Source organism: Cyanistes caeruleus, chromosome Z, assembly GCF_971803275.1.
Source record: "Cyanistes caeruleus chromosome Z, bCyaCae1.hap1.1, whole genome shotgun sequence".
NCBI classification, from domain to species: domain Eukaryota; kingdom Metazoa; phylum Chordata; class Aves; order Passeriformes; family Paridae; genus Cyanistes; species Cyanistes caeruleus.
Genome location: NC_141732.1, coordinates 933,840 through 957,757, shown reverse-complemented (window position 1 = coordinate 957,757; position 23,918 = coordinate 933,840). Strand labels below are relative to the sequence as shown.

The 23,918-nt window shown below is 40.4% G+C and overlaps 1 protein-coding gene across 7 annotated transcripts in view; it reads left to right on the top strand.

The window, feature by feature from the left end:
* SSBP2 (single stranded DNA binding protein 2) overlaps positions 1–23,918 on the top strand; it is a 128,052-nt gene that overhangs the window by 85,151 nt on the left and 18,983 nt on the right. For 3 of the 7 annotated variants that reach the window (XR_015280519.1, XM_086868045.1, XM_086868049.1), the window contains 5 exons: positions 5,492–5,581; positions 17,753–17,812; positions 19,478–19,544; positions 19,712–19,782; positions 21,837–21,904. Coding sequence is in view for 6 of the 7 variants with exons in the window: in XM_086868045.1 (XP_086724171.1) it covers positions 5,492–5,581; positions 17,753–17,812; positions 19,478–19,544; positions 19,712–19,782; positions 21,837–21,904 (356 nt within the window). In the remaining variant the exon portion in view is untranslated. Of the gene's footprint in view, positions 1–5,491; positions 5,582–17,752; positions 17,813–19,477; positions 19,545–19,711; positions 19,783–21,812; positions 21,905–23,918 lie in introns of all 7 variants that reach the window. The other 4 variants (XM_086868044.1, XM_086868048.1, XM_086868047.1 and 1 more) reach the window with 3 other exon arrangements.

Here is a 23,918-nt window from a genome sequence, read left to right as displayed (position 1 = left end):
TATAAAAAGACTGGACGTGGCACTGAGTGCCATGGTCTGGTTGTTAGGGCTGGGTTGGACTCGATGATCTCAAAGGTCTTTTCCAACCTGGCTCATTCTGTGATGCTGTGGTCCACTGACTGAGGAAAGCTGGGTATTCTGCTTTTCAGTACAGGTCTGTTTTGCAAAAAAAATAACCCAGAAGAGTGGGCAGAAATTGAAAAGAATAGCATCGGTTTATTTCCGTATCTACAACAAAAATTACTCTTGCACCTTTTTGTCAGTGAACCATCCATTGATACCTACTCCAAGTACTGATTTTATTAACTTCCAGGCAGTAATGAAGGTTTCTTTTAAATAATTTTTCTTTATAACTATAATTTTGAGAAAATCTTGTCTGGAAGTTATGTTCTAAATAATACAAGAAGCAGCAGCTGAGAGACAGGATGGAAATGCTGTCTTTTAACAGAAATTTGAAGTCCTTTTATTCACTGATAACAAAGCTTTGCTCAAAATTAATTTATATTCCAACCCAGTAGCCAGTTTTCAGCACTGTAATGCAATTTCTGAGTCTCAGCTAAGCAGGATGAAATCCCCAGACTGGGCACTGGGATACAAACTCTGATCCCGCTTCAGATATGGGGAAGCTTTGCTGGAGTGAGGTGGGTTTGGGGATGGAATTTTTTCTTGGGGAAGAAGGATAGGTGAAGTCTCAGTCTCAGATCATCACCATCATCAGCAGCAGCAGCAGCAGCAGGTCTGCTCTTCCCTAACTGACCATGTCTGCTGATGCAACCCTTTCTGTATTTCCAAGGATTAAATATGATTTTTTTTAGTCTGCTCTGATGTCATCATTATTTTTATTATTCTCTATTACCCATGAATAAGATGGAATGAAGAGAAATAAAATACCAGAGTCCAGGTGAAACCATAGCTGGGACTGGAGGAAAACAGAAGTTTTAAGGAATGACCTTCCACAATTCCACTTCTCAGACTTGTGCTGTCATGTGAATGCCTTCCTGTTACACAACAGAAATTAAGCAGTTTAGACAAATATATATCAGTGGAGCTACGCCAGGATTTAATTAGGTCTCATGATCCAGATCTTTCAAATTACCTGCCTCTTTCAGTGTGATGAATCCACCTTTTTTGGCCATGACCTTCCAATCTGTGTTGAGTAAACCAAGGCTGCTCAGTCTGGGGGTTTTGGTTGCTTGGTGTACAGCCAAGTGTTCAAAGGCTTTGTGAAAGGCACAGAGACTTGTTTAGAGTGCTGGGGAGTTTTTTGAATTTTATTTATTTTTTTTGTTCAGAGTGATAAGTAGTTTTATGTTCCCTCTTGGAGGAAACGAGGGGGTTGCTAGTGGTTAATCAGTGTAGTTCCTTTAATACTTCTTTAATTTGTGATGGGTACAAATAGGGAAGGTCTGTTACAGGAACCAATTGATGTCTTAGAAACTTGGTAAGTTACAAGTTGAAGTGTTTACAAAAGTAAATTTTGGTGTTTTTTTTATGGCTGCAGTATGTCTGGCACTTCAAAGCTATCAATGACCAGAAATTAAACATGTGGTAAATATGACTGGAAATAGTAATCATCCATCACTTGTCTTTCCAGAAAAAAACCCGAACCAACCACCAACTACATTTAAATTCCTTACTTCCTGAGTTATTGTACCAGATATTTATTCCCCAGAACAGAAAAGGAGAAAAGGAAAAAAAAAAAAGAAAAAAGCAGCAATTGTTTAAATTTTGACAATTTCTGGTTTTCCTTCTGACTGTACTGCTCTCACCAGCATTTCAAACATGGTTGTGGTTTCCCTGCATTGTCCTTCATATTCCACATTCACTGTTCAATTTCTTTCATTAACCCAATACCAGTGTACATAAAAATACCCTGAGATGTTGATGCCTTCTTCTCTGGTTCAGCTGATTGTGTCTGTACCTTCCATGGCAGAATGGAAATATCTTTGTCTGGAGACAGCACACTTTGGTTGTCTGTCTGAATATATGAAAATACTATATTCCTAAATTATAAGAGCAGATTTGGGACTAATGTGCAGGAGGGTGGGGTGATTAGGGAATTGGGTGTCCAGCACTTTTAAATGTAGGGTCTAACTCCTCCCCTCCATCATCCAGTAAATTACATAATTTACCATCAGTGAGACTTCTTAAAAACTGAACTCTCCCTTGAGTGGACAAATTTGGTAACATGCAGTAAACTGCTTACTTTAGTTAAAAATAAGCCAAATTCTGTAAGCAAAATACCTGAAATTGAATGTCTTGGTGAAAGAATGAGCCAGGTGAGGATTTTCATAAAGTCAAGTAATTTCTTTGTGGAATTCTTTGGTTTCAAATGAAATTCTTTGTAAGCTTCTCTCATCAACCACTTGTTGAGATGGCCTCAAAAAACAAGCATTGCAGGTTTATCTCTGGATTTTTATACTTCAGATACCCTTCTAGTGGAATAGCCAAATTATTTTACTTTGCATTTTATTTACTTTGTGATTTCTTTATTATAAAATCCATTCTAAACCATAGCTAGTTTTATTAGTTACTATAATAATCTATTTTTGCATTGCTAAGAGTAGCTTGGGAAGAAATGACCATAATAACTTTCACTCAAGTACACAGTTTTAATTAATAATTGTAAATTATTATAAATTCATTAGTATAAATTCATTATTTTAGCCACAAAAGCAAATACAGATTTCCATTTTTAAGGAGGTAAGCTACTGTACAAAGAGTTTATACCATCTAAATTTTCCAATTTTATCTTTTTATGAAAAGCAGGGAAAGCAATTTGCAAATATTTAAAATGTCAAACTAATGGAAGTATAAATGATGAACAACTTGTAAGGCATGCAAAAGGAGGCCATGGTTTGCTATGGGACTATGGAAAAAGAATGAATAATTCATCAGGATAGAATAAATAAGAATATTTCCATGCAGCAGTTGCAGGTTTGTTTATTGATCTACCTGGTAGATGTTCTTAAAAGATTCATTATTTAGCACAAGCTAGAAAATGTAATATACCCAAAACACTGAAAATACTTTATTTCTGGCTGTGGGACTTCATTGCCCATCAGGGAAGAAAATCCCAAACAAACATGAAAACAGGAAAAAAAAGCCCCAATGAATTGCATAATGAAGGGCAGACATGGAGGTTTCTGTAACACCTGAGAGTGTTGCAGGATGCCTGTAACTGCAGAATTCTTACAGTTATGGAAAGGCACTGCAGCTGTCACTAACACTGCCCTGCTGCTGTGCCCACGCAGACTCTGAGCCCTCCCTCCTTCCTCTCACAGGTGCAGGGCAGGGGAGATGCAGAAATGAAATGAAAATGTTATTTTTAGGTGTATTTCTTACAAAGCCATTTTAGGACAGCAAATGGCTAACAGTTATAACTTTAACCCTTTTCTCCCTCCATTTTTGAATAGTCATTATTTCCCCTCCCCCTCTATTTTTAAACTGAATTTGCCATTTTATTTTTTAAAAGATAATTTTCAAAGTGGGGAAGGGTGTCAGCAGCAGGGTGCTGTATCCCTGTGGGAGCTCTTCATCCCAAGGACACGTCCCATGGCAGGTGAGGTGGCTCAGCCCAGGGCATTAGGGGATGATGGTGCTGTAATAAAGCCCATCAGTGCCCCTTTAATGAGCTGCTCCTCCTTGGTCAGCCACTGCAGCTCAGGCTCTTTTGGGCATTTGGAGATGCTCAGGCTTTTAACATCATCGATTTTCTCCATCACTGGTGCTGCTGTTGTCATCCTTCATCCAGAAAACCTGCAGAAGCGCATCCAACATGCTCCACTCAGACTGTGCCTGTCGTGGGTTTATTGCGTGTTGATGCTTAAAGAGCTTGTATTTCCTTAAAAGAAACCCAAACAACAGCAAACCAACAGCTTTTACTCCTGTTTTCCTTCAGAAACGGGTATGATAGCAAAGTAATGATTTGACATGAGTGGCAGTGGCTGGCAGAGCACCACCTTTTTTTTTGGCCACAGCTTCCCAGGCTGCTCTGGCTGCTTTGTGGTGGCCTCTCCCTGCATCATCTGTGATTATGATTCCAAAGTGTTTGCTGCATCCAGCTCACCTGGCTGGCTTTCCCTATCAGCTGCAATTCCACAGTGTTCTAGCACTGATCCTTGAATAGATAATACCCTTTATGAGAGGATTTTTTTTGTGAATCAAAGCCTTGCAAAAAGGTTTTGAAAGCCAGCACCTTTTGCAGACTTTATATTTGAGTGATACATTCTAGACTTTTCCAAAGAGCATTGAGCTTGGAGGCTAAATATCTTACTGCTAGTTGTTCAGAACTTTAATTCTAAAACACAGCTTAAGCCATTGAAGAAATCTGTGGTGATCAACTGAACGTTTCCTTTCTGCTTGGTTGAAAAAGGTCATCCCTCCTTTTGTGCCAGTTTTCAGATCTTTCCAGCATTATTCTTTCCTTTCCTAGGTATTGTGCCAAACACCTGGAAATGCAGTTTCCAGATCTGCATCTTTAGGGTATGGAGTGTGAGTGCACAATAAATAGAGTGATAATTTAATATCTGTGTGTTCTGCAGGGCAGGCTTTGGCAGGTCATTAGTAACCTGCCAGTGGCTCTGGGAGCATTCTGTGTGCTCCAGTACTTTCACACAAGATTTTGAGCATTTATAGGTGATTCAGCCTCATGCCCTACAGAAACACATTGCAGGAAGGAAGAATGCTAGAAATTAAAAGTAATTGAGGTTCCAGCACATGACAACAGAAGCAGTTTGGCTTCTCTTTTCTGTGACAATCTCCTGCGTGTAAATTGCCAGGAGCAATATTCTTTACTCGCTTATTCCAGCTGAAGGATTTGCAAAGGTAACTAATTTCATCCTCTGATTCACTCCTTAGAAATCCCTTTTTTCTTTTCCCTTCCAAAAACGTAACCTGGATTCTTCTAATTTGTCATGGTGGTTATTTTTGGGGTTGGTAAAATCTTGAGCATTACCACCAGAATCATGAGCCTCCCTTCTTGTACTGTTTATAACAGAGTCCTGTTTTGAAGCTTCTTCTTGTTGTGGAAAAATATTACAGGCTGCTGAAATTATCTTTAAAGTGCTTAGAAATTGCTGATAAAATGCATAAATTACTTTCTTTATGCTCTGTGTATATCCTTGTGCATGTGTGAGACTGTTCATACACATAAGTATGCAAGTTACATTCAAGCAATGCAAGTTACATTACTGGTGCATGTAGAAACACTCAGATACAACATTTTTAAAATTTAGTCAACATTTGTCTAATTGGCCTGTGCTATCTCTGGCACCCCTCCTCTCAACACACATTTGTTATTTCAACAAATCATGGTACTTGTATGGACAAAAGGCTAAACACTTTTAATTTACCTTCAGATGAAACAATGGCATAATAACATATCCAGAGAATTACTTTCTGCACTTTGGTCAGGTTTGGGGATTTTTGAGGGGGGGTTTAATGCCTACCATGCAATGACAAAGGTTTATTCTCCCTTTGTTCTTTTCAGAGTGCTGCAGCAGCTCCCAGCCCAGTGCTAGGAAACATTCCCCCAGGAGATGGCATGCCAGTAGGTCCAGTACCACCGGGGTTTTTTCAGGTATTCAGAAAAAAAATTATCATTACAGGAATTTTAGGATAGAAAATCCTCTGTAATACTGTTTGCAGAAAAGGTCCTGTTCTGAACTGTGTCTCACTGTGTGGTGCAATATTTGAGAGTTTATTTTTAAACAGAACTGGACAGGTGGGAAGGAAGGGACCTGACTGACAAGTATTTAATTTATGAAATAGTACAGAACAAGAAATGGTGCCAGTTTTTTAGCAGAGATTGAAAATGCCTGAGTACAATATTAAAATAATTTCTTGCAATAATATACATAACATTCTGTGGAAATTTTAAAGTCAGAATGTTGTTGGTTGTGTTCAGCTCTGTGCTAAAGCCACGGGCCAGGTTCCTGAGCTTGTGTGGGAATTCAGCCTGAGCAATGCAGAATGTCCCACTGAGCATCGCCCTGCGCCTTGAAGATCTCAACCCAAGTGCCTAAAAAGTTAAATCAGGGATTTACACCTTGTGCTGCTGCTGTTCAGTTTCGTCCTACGTGGAGCTGAACACCCATTTGTGACTTTGGGCAGTAACAGCGCAGGATACGATGGTGGCAGAAATGACATTTTAGTGCAAGGCCAGCGTGGTGTTTGTGCCCTGAGGCTGCACTGCTCCCAGGCTGGGCTTACACCTCCTCCTCACCAAAGCTCGGTTGTTTTCCTCCACACTGGCAAACTGAGGCTGGATTTGTAACACATGAAAAGATACTTGGAAGTGAAGTGGAAAATATCTGGCTGCTGCCAGTCACAAAATTCTCGGGAGCTGGCAGAACTCATTAATTAATTTATTTCTGCTTTTAGTGCTTTGAACAGCTGGTTAGGGAGGCTCTTTTGCACATAATTTTTGTGTCAATTTTTAGATTATATCAATATTTTGCCTTTTTTAAATATTTTTTTTTTTTTTTTTTTACTTCAGCCTCCCACTTCAGCTGTGATGTCAGAGGAATTAACTTTTTTTGTTATTGTCTATGATGACTACTAGGATGGGGAAGGGGCACAGATAGGACAAGTGTGTGAAGTACAGAGGAGAGAGTAACTATTTTAAAGGTTGTGCAGAAGGAGGATGTGGGAGTTTTGTTTTTAGAAGCGTGAATAGACTTCTAGCCACTCCAGATCTTTGAAGATGTAAGAAAGACAAGCTGATAGAAAGTTGAGTGCGGGTAAAATCTCATTGTATGCCAGTATCTGGCTTGAGTCTGATTTGAACCCACAATGACATCCTGCTCTTTTTGCGAGGCCTGAGAGTGAAAAGGAACATTTTCCAAGACATTATTAATCCTTGCTGTAGTTGTGTGCCTAAAAATACACGAGTTTGGAAATGAGGTGTGGTAGTGGATGCGCTGATGTGTTTGGGAGCAATCCCGGCAAGGGGAGCTCAGCCAGAATCCAGAGGGTTCCATCCCAGTGAGAGCCTGAGGTGTGAGTGCAGACAGCCCTGCTGCTGCAGTGTTGTCAGGCAGCACTTAGTGCCAGGCTCTGAAACCTTCATCAGAGCTCAGCCTCACCAAGGTCAGCTCGCCCCAAGACAAGAAAATGTGCTGGCAGACAGAGCCTGCGTGTGTGAAACTTGAAAATGGAGGGCTGTCATCTGCTGCTGTGAAACACAGGTGAAATCACAGGCCAGAAATGGAAACTCACGGTGAAATCCTCCTCCTTTCGTCATGGGTGCTGCTGTAGACCTGTACCTGAGGCGCTTTCTCCATCCTCTCCTGCAATTCCTCTGGTCCCAGAGTAAAACAAACCCCCGAGAACAGGTTCATCTCTCTGGCTCTGGGAGCTGGCTGCCTTTATTCTTCTCCCCCCAGCAGTTTGGAGCTGAGACCTGCCCCTCACTCCCGGATTATGACAGCAAACAGTTTGTTCTCCAGAGTCAGACCACATGGGCAGAGCAGGAGAGAGGTGCTTGTGTCTATATTTAGTGCACTGAGACTTTGCTCCACAAAGGCCTCGTAACATTTTAATTCCTTTAACCCGAAATTTATCTGGAAGGTCACCCTGGAATGGTAAGGGTGCCTGTTGTTGCTTTCAGGGAGTTGTTTGGGTTAGGCTGAGCTGAAGCTGCTGACAGCCAGCACCTGCCAGCTCTGCTTGCAGAACTCAGGGGTCACAAATGATTTGAAGTAATTCCTTCCCTCTTGGTTTTGTACTCCTGTTTTCAATGGGCACCCACAGGGACATAAGCAAAGCGGGGTCACTGCTGCTGCAGTGGGTTCTTATCAGATCAGGGGAATGTCAGAGTCCAGGGGGGAAAATGTGCTGGGGATGAAGAAACACCAACAGGCTTTGCTTTTGGTCAGCACTGCTGACCTCTAACATGACTTTTGAGAGATTTATTTTTTACAGAACAAAATAAATATATTTTATTTTTTAAAAATAACGCTGTCTGCTAGTATAGCACTTGGAGGTACAGAAATACTGGAGAATTGCTGTTTCTCAGACAGTATGTGGCAAAACTCTGCTCTTTGTAAAAGCAGGTTTTCTCATGCAGGTAGAGCGTTAGCACTGATGTTAATTAGCAACCTGTGGCATTTCATGCCTGGTCCACAGAGGCAGAAGTTCTGAGGCCAGCAGCTGAATTTGTCTTGTATCTCTGTGTAGCTGAACTTTAATGCTTCGGTTCAGGTGAGGAATGATGGTCACTGCACTGCTGCCTGTCCAGGAAAATGGCCCAGTGCAGGGAAGGTGGTAGAGCTGTTCTCAGCTATTGTCATCAAATAAATGAGTTTTTTGGGGTTTTGTTTGTTTGTGGGTTTTTCAGTTTTCAAGAGAAGTTGTTTGCAGTGCCAAAAGTGAAATGTGAAAAGTCAGTGTTTATGTGGAGTTAGGATGTGCCTCAGTTCCCTCACTGGTGTCTTTGTGCTTGAATGTAACTTTAAGTTCATAGGCACATACTTTTTGTCCTCATCTTCTCTCAGACTGAGCAGCAGTGGGACTCTGGAAGTAACTCGGTGTGAAACAGAGCCTGAACCTGCTCTTGGTTCATTAACAGCAGCACTTGAATGTGTGGGGCACAGCACCTCTGCCGAACAGGACACTTTAACCCCAAGTATTATAACCCAAACAGCTGCTTTGGGCAACAGAAGTCATGAAACTGTACTAGATTGCATACAAGCGAGGTGATTTTATTTATACATGTCTGAAATGCCCAACCAGCCCCAGCTTGAGTCTGGAAATATCTCATTCTTTTCCAGTTTTCCCATCTGTAACATCCTGGACATGGAGCTAAGGTGTGAGGAAGGCACTTAGCTACCGTGATAATAAAATAAAGTCATTTGGGACATTTTCTATGTCATTTTTAGACCATTTTTACTCCACTTCATTTGTTAGTTTCTTCATATGGCCAGTCTTGGATATCAGCATGACCTGCTCTCTGTCCCTGGTTCTGGAGTCCTGTCTGACCCTGGCATAGTAACTGAGCAACTGAAAGGTTCAATAAGATCATAATGGATACTTACCTCTGGGTCTAATGTTAGTGGATGTATATAATGTCAGCAGCCACAGCTTTACACAAGGCTCTTACAAACTCATGTACAGTGAGTTAAATCTTCCACTTGTGATCAAAGAGGTTCAGGTTGTACAATTCAGAGACTTTGAGCTTTCCACATCCAGTCTTGCAGGTGCAATTGCTGCTCTTCAGGTACTGAGGACCATTTCCATCCCTCTCTTCACTGATGTTTTAAGGCAGCTAAATAATTTGAGAGATGTCACATTTGTGTTTTTGCAGACTGTTTATTTGATCTTTGTGGACAATGTCGGTATTAGTAAGCAAATGAGCTGAGGCCAGAGGGAAGTGCGTTCATTGAGGTGTTTGGAGTTTTTAAACAGAATGTAAACTATTGATTTCACAGGATTTTGTTTGCCTGTTAGTTAAATTTCCAGTTTTAGCACTCCTAAATGCAGAGTTTAGAACAGAGCACCATGGAATGTTTTGGAAGGGACCTTAAAGCCCCTCCTGTTCCAACCCCAGGTGTGGGCAGGGGCACCTTACCTTCACTGCTTCTCCAAGTTACTGACTCCCAGCAGAGCCTGACCCTGGCTGCTGCTTTTGCACTGCAATTAGGAGAAACTTCAATGTATGTTTAATTAAACCTCAGTTGTCCTCAGCTCCTGTATTCCATGGCTGCCCAAAGGTTTGGCTGAGCGTGACTGCCTTTAGAGGCACTCACCTGGAGACCCTGCTGGCAGCTGTACGGGGAGCAGGTTGTTTTCCAATTGACAGTTCACTTGTTTAATTTGGTAATTCTGTTAAAAGTCAAATTCTAGCACTTGTCTGTACCTTTTCACACATAAGCGAAGCGCCCTTTCTTTTAAGCACATTATTTTTTTTCAACACATTTGTTAAAATCTCTTCAAGTTCAACTTACCACTAAACATTATTTCTGTGGTGCCTGTATTTTCTAAAGGGCTTTTCAAGTGGTTGGCTTCGTTCACCAACTTCAGATCACCAGATAAACTTGGAATGGCATGGGAGAGAAGTGTCGACACCATGTTAGAAATACAAATGTTACATATTCCTCTTATATAAAGGGGGAAAAAAAAACCCAACCCAAACCCAGCCCTGAAAAGTAATGTGAGCTTGCCTTGCCATCTAGTGGCAGCTGCTCCTGCTCTTTTTAGCTCAATACATATTATTCTCAAGTATTATTTTTAGCCTTGTTTGCCATAGTAGAGCTGACCTAATACTTCAGGAGAGTGTTGTTACAGTAAGGCACATGAGCAGAAAGGACTTTCATTTTCCTGCCCAGCCTTACTATTTGAGATATAAATGCATATCTCAAACAGTAAGGCTGGGCAGGAAAATAAATAAATAAAAAATAAGTATATATAAACATTTATATTTATTATATGTGAATACATTACAAATATATGTCTACCATATGTAAATAAATACAAATCAAAGTTTATCACCTAGTTAAATGAGAGTAAGCAAAGTCAGCAAATTAAAAATTAGTAACATGCATGTCCTGCATTTTGAGGCAGAAATGGTGAACTACGTACAGATGGAAAGAAAATGGATTTGTAAGGTGTAGTGTAAGGCTGTAAAATATCTCTGTAATGTAATATTATAGTTCATAGTTAATAGTGACCATATTTGCAGTGAAGTCATGGCATGACACATTGTTAAAAAATAGAGTTTGTATTCCAGAGCCAATAAATGCAGCATTTGGTTAAAGCAGTTAAAGGAAGGAAGACGAGGAGGGAGGAATCCCTCAGCACCTCTTTAAAGCCATTTTGGAATGAATCTTCCACTGGGGGTTACTATTTGTGCAGGGAATGAGGAATCCCAGTTCCAGCTGTAGAATGGCACAGCTGGAGCCAGAGGAAGTGCTGTGGCTCAGCCTGCTCTGTGCAGAACCAGCACCTCTGTCTCTGCCTGTCTAAAAAAGTTCTGTTTCCTTTTAAACCCCTCTGAACTCTTTCAGCTCTCCCCTTAATGCTCACACAGTCTCCTGGCTTTCCAGAGTTTCTCTGTATTTTATCTCCCCACTTCCTGCAGCCTCACCTCGTTATCTGTCCCGGGATCCATCACACTCCCGCTGTGTTCCCCATTTCTGCAGCATTGACTTTTCTGTACAACTGAGATGGTTACAAACTGTAGCAGAACAGCAGAATTAGCTGGATTTGGCACGTGTTCACACCCAGCCTCAATTCCAGTGCAGTAAGTGGGGCAATTGCAGATGAAGGAGTGAAAAGTTAAAGATTCCGAGCAGGGCGGACACAGGGAAGTGCCAGAAGCTTGAGAACCATCCTGGGCTGTGAAAACATGGTGATGGAAGAATGAAACGTCACCAGAGCTGCACATGCAGCGTGTGAGCAAAGACAGCAGCTTTGGTAGCCCTGAGAAACTTTGAAAATAGATTTTAAAGGGGACCTTTTTCCCTCTGAGTTTGTATAATTCGTGTTGGTAGGAAGAACTTTATTGTATTTTTGGAATCTCCATGGTTTGTCGATGCACCCACCCCAGCAGAGCAGTCTGGGAATCTTCAAATTCATAAAATGATAGGTCTAATTCTTTGCAGAATTGGCATATGTGCCTTTTTGTCCTCAGCAGTATCACACTGCATTTTTAAATATTCCATTTTTAAAAATTACTTTGACTGGTTGCACTATGTGAGAGGGTATTATCATCTAGAAAGATCTATAAGCAGTTTGTGTTTTTCTCCTGTTTGGGTTCCTTTCCCTAAATACCAGCAATAAAGTCAGCTTCTAAAAAGTGAAGTTATCCGGAATCTGCTGGCCTCAAAAATCCCACCCTGCAGATGTGGAAATGCTTTTGCTGCTCGTAACTGTTGGAACAAATTAAAACTGCTCAGTTTGAGGAGCTAATCAGCTGTTCCAAAGAATCAGCCATGTATCATCATCAGGTTCATCAATCTGGGGAAAATGCTTTCAGTCATCTGTCTGGATGATGTCTAAATTCTAAAAACGCAGGGATTTTCATTTTTGAGGGTTTTTAAGGTGTTACATCTTGAATGTTTTAGCTTGTCATGTTTGAAATACTCTGTTTTCCCTTCCATTTGCATTTAATAAAATTAATGTAAAAACTGTTTACCTGGTTTAAAATTCATCTAAGTAATGCTTTTTATAAAATTTTAATTTCTTTCAAAAATTCCTTTAAGCATTATGTGTAGAACTTAGCAATTTTCTGTCCCAATTATGAAATCTTAAGCTTCAGATAATGATGTTCCCCACAAAGTGACATAAATGTAATAACAATTTAATTCCTACAGATCATCTAAAAGCAGATCTGGCTTTCAGCATCTCAGAGAGAGATGCCTAGCTGGGGACCAGAGGTTTTGTTTGGGGCTTTTCTGATTCTTTTTGTTTGTTTCTTTCTTTCTGTTAAGCACGGAATTGTTTCTTCATTTTTCTACACCAAACAAGATGTGTGTTACAGTGTCCTTCCCATATGGTGTCCTTGACCAGGGATAAAACATTAAATTTATTTAAAAAGCTGGTATTGCTGTAACTTGGAATTTTGGATAGGGAAGGAGCTCTTCAGTTGAGGGGAAAAACCCCCACTTTTTCTCTGTATTATGAATTAAATCAGACCTCTTACTGGTGCTATTTTTAAGTTGTCAGTCTGCTCTTAGAAAACCATAAATACAGGAATTATTTTTTAGGGATCATTCCCTGAAGCACAGAGACAAACTGACTCATGGAAATGGGTTTGGTCATCAGGAAAAGCCAATATAGAGAGAACTCCTCTCTCAGTGCTGAGAATAACACGTTTTTATGTGAAATACCATAAATAAAATCAGCTGTTTTGGTTTGCACTGGTAAACTGCAGGATGGGCAATGTACAACCCAAATTTAATCTCCTAAATACTTCAGCAAAAAATCATTTAGTGTTCAGTCCCAGTTGAGACTAAAATGTGTTAATGAAGAGTGTCCTGAAACTTGAGTGATTTGTTACTGCTGAGAGAGATGCCACCAAAAAAAAAATCACAGAGGAAACTGAAAAATGAAAAGCAATGAAATGAAAAATGAATTGCAGGGTAACTCAGATAAATTCAATTCACACATATTTAATGGTTCCCCATGGTCCTCCTAGGAGGGCAGACCCCCTTCAGTTTGGGAATGGAAGATGTAGGTGTAAAACACCTCTGGAGTGTTTCCTAAAACACTGGGGTCTTAAAGAGATATATTGAAATATTATTTTCCCATACAGAAAAATGAAATAAAAATGGCCAGCAGTCTTATTTTTAATCTTTTGGATACTAATGCTAGTAATACATAGCAGTAAATGATGCCAAACCTTTTAGCCCAGAGTAGAGTTTGGAAACAAAAAAGGTGAAGATGAATGGTATTTTACCCAGAATGTGTAACTGGGCAGCTGATTTTTAAACAGAGACAAGAGCAAAGATTTTTGATTTGTTTCACTTGTGGTCATTTTTTAGAACTTTTAAATGGATAGATGGAAAGATTGGGTCATTTTCAGAATTACAAGAGGAAGTGTGACCTTGTCTCTTGCAGCTTGAACTGTTTTCCAGTACTTGCCCCTCAAGTAGCAGCACAATTAATTTAAGATCACTTGTAGTGTGTACAAATAAGGTCTGTGGTTCCATTTTCAGCTGCTAGCATAAGTGGTGTTTATGTTTGTACTGTAGGTGGCTGAGTTATAAAAATCAATTGTTTGCTATTTAGGTCTTCTCCACACCAAGTGTGAAGCTGTGTCTCACCATGTGATTTTTGTTAGTGGTCAATATCAATTGAGTCTCAATAGGATTTGAAATATTCAGGATTACTTCTCTGGACTAGTCATTGTTGCAAGTTTTGCAAATTTATGTGAGACAAAGTGTGATTGATAAATGCAAAGGTATGAGTTAAAAGCAGGATAAAAATGTCAGTGCAAGAAACCTGTATCTGGAAGGAAGTAAATTACACTCCCAGCTTTGGGAAGTAAATTTAAAGAAGCAATAGATTTATTCAAATATGTCATGCTTAGTAGAGCACCACCCTCTGAATTCCTTATTTCACCACTATTAGGTGGAAGTGAAAACTAATCCACATCACATTTTAGAGTCTCCTGGACAGCTAAAAAAGAGAGTTAGAATTGCATGGCTGGCAGAGAAACATTCCAGCCTCTGTGCCTTTATGGCATCAGCTTCCTTGTGGATACTTACTGTAAAATCACATTTTCTGGCATCAAAATGTGGGTAGTGAGGGCCTTGCGCTTCAACATTGCTCTCTCAAGGACTTTCCCACTGAGAAAACTTATTTTCTGTTGTGTTGAGAACTGAGAAAAACAGGATTTTACAATATTTTGATGTTGCACATCTCACACTTGCATTAAACACACAGGTTAAAAGACACCCTTTGCTCTCCCTGTACACAGCTGGGTTATTCTTGAGCAGAGGGATAACAAAAAAGTGCTACAGTTTCTGGCACCATCATTCAAGTTCCTGAACTTGCCCTTCTTTAAAATACTTTTAACAATTCAACATGAAATGTTGCTGTAAGAGAAGGAAGCTTATTAAATTTAACATTTCACATCTTGATTTTATTTTGTGTCATCTCTATTATTCTAGTATTCTAATAAATTCCTCCTTTTAGGTTTTTGGGCTTTTTTTTTTTTTTTTTTTTTAACCTTCACTGTAATTTGTTAAATGCAAATATTCTACAGTGACTGCACAAAAGGTTTTTCCTTTCTGGCTTCTTTTTCACCCAGTTTAGTAGAAGGTTCTTCCTTCGCTCTCAGCTGCAGGACAGCAGCCTTCAGAATCCTTTTTGTGATGCCAAATTAGTGAATTTCATACCTGTGGGTAGGAATTACAATATAGTGCTGTCAACAGATGTTGGTGGAATCTCCATCTCCAGTGGTGGCTTAGATCTGGCTTGCTTGCCTGTTACTGTGTTTTACTCATTTTTGGGGGTTTTTTTGGGGGTTTTTTTGGTTTGCTGGTTGGGTTTGATTGGGATTTGTTTTGAGTTTGGGGATTTTCCTCCTTTTTTTTGTGTAGTTGGTCATTTGTTTTTGTCTTGTTTTTTGGTTTTAGTTTTGAGGGATTTCGGAGGAGGTTTGGTTTTGCTTTATGGGTTGTTTTTTTAATTGGGTTGGGTTCTATGTGTCCTTTGTTTCTTTTTGTTTTGTTTTGTGTTGTTTGTTTGTTTGCTGGTGTTTTGCTGGGTTTTTTTTGGTTTTGCTGGTGGTTGTTGTTGGTTGGGGTTTGGTTGGCGGTTTTTGTTTGGGTTTTTGGGGTTTATTTTGTTTGTTGTTATTGTTGTTGGGGATTTGTTGTTTGTTTTGGAGTGGTTTTTTCTGCTTTTCACAGCACCTTATCATGTCTGCCAGTCCTTGAACTTCCATTGGAGAAGTTGATTTTAGCCCTTTTGCCCTCTTCCTTCTCCACAGCTAAAGTTATTTTGGCTGAAGTTGCAGTTGGCTGCATTATTGAGTATTTTTCCAGCCTAAATCCAAGACAAATAAAGAGTCTGTCTTCCTGAAAATTCACTGTGTGCATCCATCTAAGGTGCATTTAAAATGCTGAATTTTGTGTTCTTGATTTTTTAGACAAGGCTGAGAGAACAGGCAGAAATGTCCAAGTCTTCAGATGCAAACATTTTATTTTCACCTTGAGAAACAAGATCTGAGTGCCCAGTCCAGGGTGTGTGGGCACTGGCTTTAATTCAGTAGCAGTATTCTGAGCCCAGTAAGTTCAGGAGTGTTTGTGCTGCAAGAGAAGGAGAAGGAGAAATTGTTGAGGAGAGAGGGATGCCTGCTGTAAGAAACAGAATCCCACAGTGGTTCTTCCCTAATGAGCATTCCAGAAACTCCTAATAAAATAAAAATAGTAGAAAATGAAAGTAAAACTAGTTCAGAGACTAAATGTCAGGGGTTCTGGAAATGACAAGGGAACTGGTGAATAAACACATGACACAAAGTTCCTGCTGTGTCAGTTTGTGTCTTTCAGAATCCGGTGCTCAATAATGTGTGTGTGTATTTTAAAACTACTCTCACTGCCATGAAAAACTGAGAGTATTTAATCTGTTTTCATTAAAACATTGGACACAATTTCTTTGTTCTCTGGAAACACCTTGGTGGAACCTTCTAGTGGACAAGCAAAATACTGGTAGTGGAGAGGGAGAAGTTCAGTCACTGACACAGAAATGAGAATATTTAAGTTTGTAATGGTAAAATTTTTGTGGTAAACCAAACTAGGAACTACTTGAAATCTGCTTGTCACTGATTGCAGTTCCACCTGGGTGTAGGGGGAAACATAGATACATGAATATTTACAGTACATAAGGAAGGAGCAGGTTTTTTATTACTATTACATAATATCCATATAACACTTCAGATTTCCTTTTTTTTGCGCTGCACAGCTGTAAATAAAGTCGAGTTTCATTTGCTGGAGGAGACAAGTCAGACCCAGGGTCCTCACTGGAGTGGCTGCACTTGGTTGACCTTTGTGGGAATGGTTGAAATTCTAATTTCCTGATACTTGTACTGTTTCACGGGGGCCTCACCACATGCACAGCCCTTTCTCTTTCTTATCAGAGGTTCTCACCATCAGAGAGTGCACAAAGGAGCCTCCCTCCTCTACAGCACATCATTTCAAGTATCTTTTTATTAATCTATTCACAATTGTTATTGAACTTTCTTCTCCAGTTTGTAAACCCTCTGTACTTTAAATTGCTTTCTAGCAGTGCTTTGAGTGCATGTTTATGTAGGTTACATTACTCCAGCTTTCATCTGATTCCAGGATGTGAAAGGTTTCATTAATTTATTGATGTAAGATCACAGGAAAAATTCCAGTAGTAATTATTGGTAAAATAATTGCAGTTTCTCTTCTAGCTATTGCTAGTCTAAATCAGTCTTTTTGTCCCCATGCTCAGTCACAGCATACTTTTATCTCTTCATTTCTTCTGGAGCTGTAGGTACTCCTGCTTGCCAAAGCCATCCTCTTCATCTTCTGTTTAGTCAGATATTTGTGCCTTTTTCCTGTGGATTTCCCACTCATCCTTTTAGATTTCTAGGCTATTGCCACATTTTGGGGTGGAACGAGCAGGGAAGTTAAATGTTTTTTTGCTGCCAATACCGCTTGATTATTTGGGGGCCTGGCCTTGTTTGAGGGCTGTGAGGTAGCTCAGCAGTAGCCAAGAGCCACCAGAAGCTCACAAAGTGTGGATGGTGTGCCAGATTTGGGTATAAATTGAGGTGGGAGAGAGGAGATCCAGTGTGTGAGCAGGGAGTGCAGCACTGAATTGATATGGCAATTGAAACCAGCAAAATTCTAAATATTTGCATCATGAACTCAGAATCTGTGCCCCCGCAGGTTAAATCTTACGTTGCTTTTTGCTGTGTTATGAAGAAGTGAATGAAAAGTATTTGTGAGTTATTTTGATCTTCCTTTCCTCTGAAGTCTCCCAAGAACACCTTTGTTTTCTATTTCAAGGTTCCCACCTTTCCCCCTTCTCCAGTGGAAACTAGAGATGTCTGATGATGGTTTATTGCTCCCTATTAATGCATTAAGTTTTTTATATTCTGCACTTAGAAGTGCTGAAACAAATGGTTAAATAATCTATCCTCTGAATTTGTGCAGTACTGCTGAACATTGTGGAACAATGTCCAAAGCTGTCTGCGTGAGTGTTCAGGCCGGGTGGGTGTAAGGTGGCTTTTACAGGATGGGTGGGATTATTCAAGAGTTTCTTCTTCTCCCTGCAGCCTTTCATGTCACCCCGGTACCCTGGAGGTCCAAGGCCACCTCTCAGAATACCCAACCAGGTGAGGCTTCATCCCTGCTGCTCTGCTGGCCCAGGGCGAGGGCTCTGTCCCCGTGTTACCACTTCTGTGTCAAACACATCATTCTCTGCCCATCTCTGTTGGACACACAGATTGTATTGATTTCACAGTAAATATGGGGATTATTGCTGAGAAATAGGTCTCATGAAGTGCTCAGTGGCTCCTGCAGACACTCTGAGCACTTTCTAAAAGTGCTGGATTCCCAATTTTCCATCAAAGGATGTGTAATGCCAGTGAGACAAGGATGAGTAATGAGCTGCTGTTCGTCAGCAGGGACCTTTTTTGGCCCATCTGTGAGAAGAGGGTTCTGGAAGTAGAGAACATTTGTGTTTTCAAGTTCTCCATAGTGCAGATAGAGGAGGAGAAAGAGTTGTCAGCAGATGAAAAGTTAAAGACAAGCAGACAGAAAAACATCAGTGGAGCTCTGAGAGGAAAACTAGGTCATTTACAATATTGGGAAAGGGAGAAAGGATAAATGGAATAGATAGTTTTGTTCAGCTTTGGCTTCCAGAACTGCCTTTCTATTGTCACACTACACCCCTAGCCTCATTTCTGGCTGTTTTTTATATTTGTGTAACACAGTTTCAACAAATTTGTCGTTCCTTTTGACACACTATCACCAGAAGGTATGAAATCTAAATTTCAGTGAGCTGGATGTATCAGGTGGCAAGACTTCTCCAGGTGTTGCTCTACCTGGTTGATGTTTGGGATCAGGTTAAGTTACCTGAACCAGGGCTGCTTTCTCACCAGGGCAGTGGGGACTTAAATTAACATTGATGAAGTGATCCCCTGTGCAGTGCCATTAGTGCTGCACTCATTTGACAACACTTTACTTCTTTAACTCAGTGCATTCCTGATTTTTGCACCTCCCAACACTGTTTTAGCCAGAGGTGTCTGAGCCCCTGAGCCAAGTGTTTGGGTTTCACACCCTCAGTGCCTGAGCTCAGTGAATCCTGGCAGGTGGGATGTGGTGGCTGGAAGCGCTGCCAGCCTGCAGGTTTGGTTTCAGGAGTGATTTTGTCTGTGAACTGCGGTACTTTCAGTCCAGACTGGAAGATGATCACATAATCCCAGTGAATTGCAGCTCTTGCCACATCCACATTACGCCAAGTTCACAAATTGCTGCTTTAGCAGCACTGACATAACTCAAGGTACAGCGTGGATGCACAAGGTGTGCAAGCAATAAACTATCGTGGCACAGCTTTAAGGCCCAAATTTTGATTAGGGGATAGTTTGGTCCAGGGATTGTGGAAAGGGTCCCTGCCCATGGCAGAGGGGTTGGAAGGAGATGGGATTTAAGGTCCCTTACAACCCAAACCATTCTGAGATCCTGCTCGCTCAGGATACATTTTTACTGAAGATGTAATGGTGCTTTGAAATGCTAAATAGCTCCTCATGGATCAGCTACAAAGATCCATTCATAAAGTGTTTTTCTACTTGACCCAGCTACAGGTAAAATCCTGTAAAAATGAGCTTTAAACCTAATTCAGTAAACCCAGAGGGCAGATTAATGTGGGGATTTAAAAATGTGTTGACTCTTGACTCAGAGGAAACATCCAGCAATTAGGAATGAAGCGTGTGTGTTGTGTTTTTAACGTGAATTTCAAGGCATTCTGTGGTTTTTATGCTGTGTTTTCCCTGCCTCAGGCTCTCGGAGGTGTCCCAGGGAGTCAGCCCCTCCTGCCCAGCGGGATGGACCCCACACGGCAGCAGGGTGAGTGTGGGACCTTTCCAAAGTGCTGTCCTCACAAACTGGCACCTTTCTGCAGATCCTGAGTATTTTCTCTCAGTTAGAAAGAGATGGTTCATTAAAAGTAGCTGTAGAAGGTGCTTGTGTCTCGCATTATTAAATTAATCGTGTATTTTATATTTTATTTGCAGGTCATCCAAACATGGGTGGGCCGATGCAGAGGATGACTCCTCCAAGGGGAATGGTGCCATTAGGACCACAGGTACTTTCTACAAATGGGTCATCCTTAGTGACAGGCCTGTACTTAGTCTATATTATATTCCCTGTCTTTGCGTAGCTTGAAGAGGCCCAGGACTTGTTTTCATAATCCATTTTTAAAACAAACCTCCTGTTTCACAAAAAAAAAAATCCTTTCTGAGTTGCAGCTGTACAAAATCTAAATGAAAAATCTGTCATTTTCATTAATATTTGGATTTAAAAGAGGAATCCCTTCACTTGCTTTCTTTATCAAAGTGTATTTTGTAATCAAAGACTGACTCTGGCAAGGGAGACCAGGAGAGGAGTAGGTGTTTCCTCCTCCCCCTCACTGATGATGCTGTTTAGGATGAAGGATCAATACCCTCCAACTTTGCCAAAAATACCTCTCCAAATTCTGTCAAGCTTTTCTTTCATCCACGTGGATCTAAATTTTGGTGCGTGCAGCAGAGATTTTGGTGTAAAATGAGACAGCCACATTGCCACTGTCCCTGTGTCCACCTGGAGCATCTGGGTGTCTCTGTCACAGCAGAGCTCCAGGGCAGGGGACAAGCAGTCCTGGGCACCCCTGTAGCACAGGTCCAGGAGGCTCCTCTGGGTTTTGTCAGCGCTGCCAGCGAGCAGCACGTGGTGCTGTGCCAGTGTTTTGTTTCGCAGTGTGCTTGTTGTGCCCACACTGTGCAATTTTGCTTCCCCGTTTCAGATAAACTCTCTGGTGGCTTCTTGTTTGAATAACAACTAAATTCCAAATGATTGAGCAGCTTTGCCTTCCAAGCCTGTTCACAACTGTCTGTACAATTTTGGGTCTTCTTGCTAGAAGCCAGTTGTGCAGTTCTTCACGATCTCTGCTGAGTTTTGTTCAACAAAACATTATTAACTGTATTTGCTGGTTTTTTTATGTGGCCCTGAAATGTATTTACCGTTTTTGGAGGTAGAAAGAGAAGCTCTGCTGTGCTGCCATATGAGAACGAGCTGATCCTTTATGCAGCACCATTAGTCACACAGCAGGCAAATCTCATGCCACTTTTTATGAGGATAATTTTTCCATTTTTGCTGTCATTTAAGATCCAGTGTTTTTGTAAGCTTCTGCTTTCTTGTGCTCAACATCCTAACCTACACAAAATTCAAGTTCACAAATGACTCCATAATTGGATCACCAAATACCTGGGCCACCAGGCTCTGCAGAGAGCATCACTGCTCTGAAAGTGGCCCTGATGGCAGTGCAGTTATTTAGGGCAAAGCAGTGCATCTGCTTGGGATTAGCAGTAATTACAGTTGGAAGGTAGATTGTCAGGTGAGACAGACTGTTCTGCTTCTATTCCACTGAATAAAAATAGGAGTGATTTATTTTTTTTTTTTTTGGTAAGTAGTGCAGTCAAACTTTGGTCATGATATCAGGGAATAAACTCAGATTTTATAGGGGATGGGAATTTAATTTGTTAACATTGCTAGGACATTAATTGCCATGTTAAATACTCTTCATTTTGATTATCACAGACCTGGGATAGTGGAAGGTGTCCCTGCTCAGAGCAGTGATGACACTGGATGGGTTTTAACATCCCGTCCTGAGATTCTGTGATTTATTAGAATTGAATAATGGGAAGAGAAATGTAACAGTACAATAGAAAAGTTGTATCATGTGGTTTAATTTTATACAAACATAATGAAATCTAGGTAGAAATAATACCCATTTGATATCTCAGAATCTTAGTAGGCGGTTCTGATTTTGAATTGCCTCAGTTTAGAATTCATTATAATGAATTGAATCATTATAAAACCTGACCCTTGCTGGCCAGTAGCTTGAGCTCAATATGTGTAAATTATGTAATCTCTCCTGAAATCATTCTTAGCCAATTTCTGTTGTTTGTATTGTTTCTCCTTGGGGTTAATGATCCCGTGTTTTTTAGTCAACAGTCAGGGAATCCTGAGAGCATGAATGGCATGGCCTGTCCTGGCAGCAGTTGCACAGGGATGTCATTAACCTGCTGTCCTTTCTTTCCCCCTCCTCTTTGGTTTTGTTTTTTTGTTTTGTGGTAGTCTGACCCTTGGTTGTCGTTGCAGAACTATGGAGGTGCCATGAGACCCCCTCTGAACGCTTTAGGTGGCCCGGGGATGCCTGGGATGAACATGTAAGCACAACATAAATCCTACTGTACCTAGGAAATGACATTATTGCATTGCAGAAGGAGCAGAGGGGAATGATAAGGGAAGGAGAACATGCTTTGATGGTCAATAAATGCAATTTTAAAAGTGAACCCAGTCTTACAGGAGCCTTGGCTGTCTTGGAAGTCTGTACAAATACTCAGTTTCTTTCACAGATCAAACTTCAAATAGTGGGAATATTCTGTCAATATAATCACTGATATATCCTTGTATGCATTTTAAAAATATATTTTTATATATCACTATTTATATTTCTACTTACTAAATATCTTGTGAGGAATGTTTTTTTTCTCCTCAAAGTAAGTCATTACTTAATTGTAGCAAAATAGCCTTTGTCTAGAACTATTTATAAGAAAAAGACACAATTGATTTGAAAGTCTTCCTCAGTTGCAGTTCTTATTTCCTTAATAACATTTATTTCCAGTCTAAACAGATGGAGGATCTTTACAGATATGAGAGTATTTTTGTCAGTGTTTGTGTGTATTTCTGGGCCTGGAAAATCATCTGGTAAAAATGGATATAACCTGAGTTCAGATTTGTTCCAGACATGGATTTAGCTGTGGCAGGGTGTTGCACCTTGTATCCCTGAGGACAGCCCCCCTTTAAAGTGTGTAGAAATACTTCAGGTATAACATTAAGAAAACAGTAAAGATTTCTATATGCTTTTCTCATTATATCATAGATACTCATTTTTACTCCAGTTTTCACAAAAAACAGAAATAAATGATAATTTTCATTTCAAGTAAAAGGTTACCACGCTGAAGAAGTCAAAGAGGTACAGAAATAGATAATGTAATTTTAAAAATCCGCCATACCTCTAATTGGTTTGGATTTCAAGACATACATTGAATTCTTGAAGCAGATAAAATCTGAAGTTGTGTGTTGCTCTATCACAGACATCACATCGGGGGATTTAAGACAGGAGCCTTCCTGAGGGTAGGCTTTTATGTTTTTCAATTAAATTTATGTTGAAAAAATATTTAGGCATTTGAGATTCAGTGTGAGTCAAGTATAAGCACTGTAGATGTTTTCACCAGCAGAAGACTGAATTACCAAAAAAAGCAAATTAACTTTCCAGAAGTAAAACTGAGGGATAGATAAGATATTTTGAAACCATTTATTCGCATAAATGAGCGTTTGCACAGGGCAAATAAGAAAAGAGTTTTCTGGATGACAAAAAGACTTCCTGGCCTACCAGGAAGAGAGAAGGTGGATTGAAGTATTCTAATATTGCTTCTTTTTCTAAATAGATCTCACCGAAAGGTTGCTCTGAGTTTGGAGTCTTTGAATTGTGTTTTCAGGACATGAGGGTGTTTTCCTACTGTAAAATTTACTGCTGTCTCTGAAATTGTGGTGAGGCCTCAGAGTCATGGGCAGAGCACAGACCCAAGTGGGTCCCTGTGTTCCCTCACCCTTTATCCCAGCACAGAAGCAGCAGGGTGGGAAAATCAGCTGGGAAATCACACTTCAAATGTACATGAGGATGCCCCCTGGTACCTGAGTGTTTGCTTTACATGACAATTTCCCAGTGCTCTGTTCTTCTGTTTCTTGGGTTTTTGGCAGTGTCAAGTGCAGAAATGTGTGCTCCACAGAAACAGCTGCCATTTAAAATCCAGCTTTTCCTCCTTGGAAGGTGTGAAGGGAAGCTGCTTTGGTTAAGAGCAGACTATCTGCCAGTTAAAATGTTACAAATTTTCTGGGTGAGAGATTGTTCTTTGTGGTCAGAAATGGCAGCCTGAGGGCTCATAAGGCAGCATTTCAGTCCATACAATCCACAAATGCAGCACTGCTGGGTAATTCCTTGTTTTGTCATCAATAACACCATCAGATTTCTGTTGGGCACAGCTGATGCCCAGCCCATATTCTTCCAGAGAATAACTTCATTTTAGCTGTACGTTTTTCAGTTGAAACTTGACATAGCCATTTTTAGGAAGATTTCATGTCTCTGCCAGTTTTTGGAACAAAAAGGCAGATTTCAGG